We start from the raw sequence: 5,766 nt of genomic DNA, 5'->3' as shown, positions 1-5,766 counted from the left end.
TATCGCGTCTCTCTCTCTCTTTCTCTCTCGCCAGCCGTCGTGCGGCGTCGACTTTTCCCACCGGAGTTCTCCTCGGCCACGCTCGGCCGCCGTCGGTCGCCCTCGGCGCTTCGGCCTGGCGCGCGGCGGACGCGCCCGAACGAACAATGACCTCGATCCGGCCGGCGGCCATCACCATTATTACCAACGGAGGAAATCGTTGAAACCGCTCGTCTCGACCTTCTCAGCGTCGGTAGGACCTCGCTTTAACGATAGCGTCTCATTGCGGGATACCTGTTTAACGACGATATCGATTTCATGTATACGAGCGACGGAAATCTGATGTGTACCCATCACTTCGGTAGGTAGACGCCGCGCTCTTTTTCATTTCGTCACGCTTGCAAATTTTTTGCCGCCGCGAGAGCGAGTGCCGTCACTCGCGCATGTATGTTGCGACAGACTGCATCACTTTCGCTGCACTGATATAATCGCAAAATACGTCGAATGTTGCGCGCAAATGACTGTCGCGCGATTTTTATGTATTCGAATTTATATTACGTGCCTCGTTGATTTTTGAAAACTTCAAATCAACAACTTCGTCGCTGTTATATTTTCATTTTTTTTTTAAATGTTCCGCCATATTTTCATTATTTTTCCTCGATGACGAAATAACGAAAACTTTCAAAATGATATTTGCCACGATAATGTCGACTGGGCCGCGGAGTTTCAGAATGAAATATATATGCTCCAATAGCAGCTTCAAATTTTAAATGAGCAAGAGTATGTACGTGTTAAACGAAGCGAGCCAATCGGTTGCTTCGACATTCGTATTGGATGTCGCGTGCGGGTTTCGATGTGAACGCACGTGGAACGCATGTCCCTATTAAAGCTACTCATTCTGAACATGTAACAGGACGTCACGCATTTGAGTCTCCGCGATTTCCTGCGTGACATTTACGGTGTCTAAATGGACCCTTAAATATTACCGAAGAGAAGGCAGTCTCGGTGATAAATTTTATTTATTTTTTAATAATTGTGTTGCACTGAAAAAAATGAAATTATAGATATTAACAGAATTATTTTTTAATTAAAAGTAATTTTATTAATTCAGCAAGACTATTAATGAAACAAATACGTCATGCTTTTGTGTTTTGATAAAATTTTATAATTTTTGTCAATAAAATAAATATAAATAATAATAAAGAGAGAAAGGGTATACGAGCAAACAAATTCGTTGAAACATTTAATTTTATTCTAATTTATTGCGAAGAATATTACGTTAATTTTGGCGTTTCGTTCCGGCTTCCACTACTGGACTCATCACAGTAAGCCATTGTATTGGAAGCCTACTTTAGACGCCTGTGTAAGTTATTAAATCGAGATTCTATACTATAAAGAGATATACGCGTATCTCAGCACTTGCGAGAATTTTGCGAATGTCGATAGACCTCTGATGGCGGGTCGACGTAGTAATATTCTTCGCAATATTTACCCAAAGTAAGAACAATGTCCTATTAATAATTAACTAATATACGGAATCCCTCCAAATTTGCGCGCCGAACATTCGTTCCGCGTCGGTCTTGAAACGCATGAGTCCAGTAGTGGAAGCCGGGACGAAACGCCAAAATTAACGTAATATTCTTCGCAATATATTAGAATAAAATTAAATGTTTTAACGAATTTGTTTGCTCGTATACCCTTTCTCTTTTTATTATTAGTTTGAAAAACTTAACGAGCCTTCTCACTACATGTTTTAAATATAAATAAGTTATTATAATTGTTATTATTAATCAATTAATAATTATTAATTTATTATACTATTAATGTAATAATATAATATAATAATAGATATCATAATATATTTTATTATTATTATTATTTATTCATTATTATAAATATCATATTAATAGATATTATATTTTATACTTTTTGTTCTTATATTGTTTTCAGTGTACTACCGTACACTTTAGAAATATGTTTAAAACTTTTAGCAAAACCGAGAAAAAAATTTCTAGTGCAGTCTAGGCTGCACGTTTCATTTGTCGCTGTTGAAATTATTTCATCTTTGTTTATCAAATATTAAATAAAAATAAATGATGTTTGCGAGTATCAGATGAAACACACATCTCTGGTATAACAAACAAAAAATCTTATTGTATTTGAAATACGTGTCGTGTCGCACAGAGAGGCCTTGAGAAGTTGCGGGAAGATTTGTGATAACGTGCGAAATTATCAAACAAAAATATATTGCATTTTTTCACGTACATATCTTGTTATGTTTTTAATTTATATACAAAGTATATAATTTAAAAAATTTATAATTTATATAAAAATATATAGAATTTGTTATCTATAATCATACATATATATATATATATAATATTGTACCGCCTGCAGCCATAAAATAAATTAATTACATATAATACAAAATTATACATATATAATATCATATACATATATTACGTTTTTCATAAAAATGGAATGTCTATGTTTTTCATTTCGAAAAACATTTCGACGTAAAAATTCGAAAAAACTGTGTGAAGCTTAATCCTTGCACAAAGATTTTTTTTCTAAATATTACAATGTCTAGAATTTCTTGTTTCTTCTGATAGATAAATTTAGCGTTATGTTTAGACCTTTTTCTTGATATATGATTTATATGTATCTTCGTTTTGGCAAATAGAAGAAGTACAGTTGTTAATTATTTCTTCGGCAGATATGCAACTTTTCTTAATTTTGTTTGACAGTTAAATGTAAATACGAAGCGGTAAATATCCTAAGTATTTTATTGATATTCTCTGTAGTCTTCAAATCGATATTGTGTCGATTGTCGCCAGATTTATGCCAAAAGGGCGGAAACGGGGTCGGTATTATATGCAAAATGGACACGTCTAGAAAATAGAAAATACACTGTATAGGAACGTCTATAAATTGATTTGCTCACAAATAATTAACAAATATTTACTTTTTTTCAAAAAGGGAGTATGATCGTCTTCGATATGCGGATCGTACGAGTACGGTTGAAAATACCTCTGTTCCGGTCTGCCATATGAATACGATTCAAATTTCCTCATTCGAGCTAATTTTTGTTCGATACTGACAAGCAAGGAGTACCATTTCTCGGTATTTTTGAAATAATTGTAAAATATTGGATCAGGTGCGCCTAGCAAATCGAGAAGGACCAATATGTCCTGTAAAAAAAACAAATATTGAATAATTACATGATAGTAATAAAAATTTTTGATATTTATGCGTCTAATGATATTTCTGTATTGAAACAATGTGATATAGTTGTACCATTCTATCCAATTCACGGAACTCAATTCCTTCATCGTAATTCTTTTTATTATACCATTCCTTAGCTAAATGTTTAGCACCATAAATAGAATCGTTCGGACCCCATTCCTGAAATGCTTCTTCCCCATCGAAGAAAATGAACATTAAGCTAACATCCTTATGCTAAAAAATATAATATAAATGTAGATTTTTCCAAAGCTGTTAATCTCGTAACGTTCCATGTGATTCTCTTACTTGTTTAGTTAAATATTTACTCATGACAGTTGCCAAATTAATTAGTTGAGCACATGGCACAGCACTGTCTGTGGCTCCAATAAAATCCCCCTCTCTCGTATACTTGGAATCGAAATGGCAAGCCAATACCAGATATCTTCTTGCATTAGGATTTAATTTTGCTATTATATTTTCGAACTTCAATTTGCCGAATATAGGCGTGTGAGCTTGGAATGCATTTGATTCGACTGTCCAACCTAGACCTTTCATCGACCTCTTGATATACTGAAAAAAAAACGCATGTGTTTTTACTGATGCTGTTGAAATAGATGGTACTCTGACATTGAAACATTATTTACGTAAACATTTGTCGTCATGCGTTTTCAAAATAAAATTTTTTACATGATATTTATTAATAAGCTGAATCATATAAATGATATTTATTTCTTAATTCAATTTTCACTTACAATTATTCAACATATAAGTTTATAACCGAAATGCAATATTAATTTTTTAATGTAATAAGTAGCAAAATATTTAGCTATCAAATCTATCACGTTTTTATAATTCAAAATTTTACGTATTATTTCACAGGCGAAATATGGAGAAAATCCGAAGGAGTTAACATTTTTTTTAACATTTTCGCTCATGCTGCTTCTTGTTGTTAACTTCTTACCTGCTTCACTCTCGCGTGTTCGGTGGTTCCTACAATTCTCACTACACATATGTTATCCAAAACTTCGTTCATGTGGGTGATGTTTGTGAGGTCGGACAACGTGGCAATCTGTTCGTTTGTTAGCGACTTGGGTATGTGATAATACTGAAAATTAAGTAATAATAATAATTTAATGACGTTTGTCAAACGTAGTGTCAGCCGATTGTAGAACGTGACAATTGATGACAGTGGAGATTAAAGAAAGAAAGAGAGAGGGAGAGAGACGGAATGAAAAAGAACGATAAGTGAACGATGAAACATGATGAGATCTTCCTTCACGAAGAAGATGAAAGTGCAACGAAGAAAGACGGTGTTCATTTACGCATTACATACTTTCTCCTGTGTCAAGGGTATTTTTTCCCTTGAACCATCTCGCTCGGCTGCATGCGGTGACGTGATGACAACCAGGAAGAAGATGCATAGCGCTAACATATCCGTTCTCCGTAACAGCCACGCGTCGACTGAGAATAACTAAGAGCGCAACGCTATGTAAAGAAGGATCATAGCTTTTTTTCTCCGGTTAAGCTCTCCGTATTTTCCATTCTTTCTCCCTCTCTCACATCGACGCTTTGCCGTATGCCTGTCTCACTTTGACAAGGGATAATATTGTGAAGATGTCCTCGCGGATGCGCAGTCTGTTGGCGATAAAGTGTTGGTCTCACTCGTCGAGAGTACTCGAGAGAAACGGTACAGCGGTTAACATCGCGCTGCGTTCGACGGTCGAAGTAGAAGCTAGTTTATGCTGCACTGCCGACGGCGTCGAAAATTTTGTCGAACAATTTTCTAACATTGAGATCCTGGATGTAAAGAGTTGTGCTTTAAACTTGAAGCATATCTATTGCATGAGAGTGACAGGGTACCTTAGGCCTAATTGCTGATTGTAATTATATGATATTGATCTCACTTATAATCAAACACAAAGATAATTGTGTTTAGCTAACAAGTTAGGTAATGTTAAAGTTAAATTCGAAAAGTTTAGTTTTATCACTTCCTCAATCACTTTTGAATATTTAATATTCATATTTTTTCATAATTATAAATTTTAATTTTTTTACACATAGACTTTCAACTTTCGAATCAAATTTTTAATTGAGTTTTCACCCTTATATGCAATAAAGAAGAGGGAGAGCTTATGAATTAAATTATACGATCTATAAATAAAATGCATTATGATTGCATACGGAAATTTCCAGCAACTATTGTTGTAATTCAATCAATAAAGTTGAAACCGACTGTTGGTCAAGTAACGATCGCTACTGTAGCAATGTAGAAGCTTATAGTCTTCAGTATAGCTCGATATAGTTTTAACGATATTCATAAATCAACGTTAACGATTTTTTGAGGTGATTTTGGGTTTAACGATCTGGTATGTTTTAAAAATTAAATACTGCTTTATATTTTGCGATACTATTTCTTGATATAAGCCTTAACTATTATTATTATCTTTCATTATATTATTATTATGTTACAGCAAATTTATTAAAATTAATTACAGAATATGTACACAAATTTTGATCCTCTTGTAAAATATGCAATTTATAACTGGATTATAATGTATAATT

General features: G+C 33.9%; 1 protein-coding gene across 1 annotated transcript; it reads right to left on the bottom strand.

Moving 5' to 3' along the window:
• Positions 1 to 2,607: 2,607 nt before the first annotated feature.
• On the bottom strand, positions 2,608 to 4,790 carry LOC108772797 (glutaminyl-peptide cyclotransferase). Its single transcript, XM_018538419.1, has 6 exons — positions 4,538 to 4,790; positions 4,166 to 4,309; positions 3,511 to 3,774; positions 3,277 to 3,438; positions 2,945 to 3,170; positions 2,608 to 2,870 (listed from the first exon to the last, which is right to left on the bottom strand). The coding sequence occupies exons 1-6, from the start codon at positions 4,634 to 4,636 to the stop codon at positions 2,710 to 2,712; spliced, it is 1,056 nt and encodes a 351-aa protein (XP_018393921.1). The 5' UTR covers positions 4,637 to 4,790; the 3' UTR covers positions 2,608 to 2,709.
• Between the last annotated feature and the right edge of the window lie 976 nt (positions 4,791 to 5,766).

The sequence above is a fragment of the Cyphomyrmex costatus genome, unplaced genomic scaffold (assembly GCF_001594065.2).
Source record: "Cyphomyrmex costatus isolate MS0001 unplaced genomic scaffold, Ccosl1.0 scaffold193, whole genome shotgun sequence".
NCBI classification, from domain to species: Eukaryota; Metazoa; Arthropoda; class Insecta; order Hymenoptera; family Formicidae; genus Cyphomyrmex; species Cyphomyrmex costatus.
This window is presented reverse-complemented; position numbering and strand designations above follow the sequence as displayed.

Bases quoted from the DNA above. Each gene is read 5' to 3' on its own strand.
- LOC108772797 (XM_018538419.1), bottom strand. From the start codon at position 4,636: ATGTTAGCGCTATGCATCTTCTTCCTGGTTGTCATCACGTCACCGCAT. The intron at 3,439-3,510 runs GTAAGAGAATCA...TATATTTTTTAG, and splicing joins GTAAATATTTAACTAAACAA to CATAAGGATGTTAGCTTAAT. The intron at 2,871-2,944 runs GTAAATATTTGT...TCTATTTTCTAG, and splicing joins TACTCCCTTTTTGAAAAAAA to ACGTGTCCATTTTGCATATA.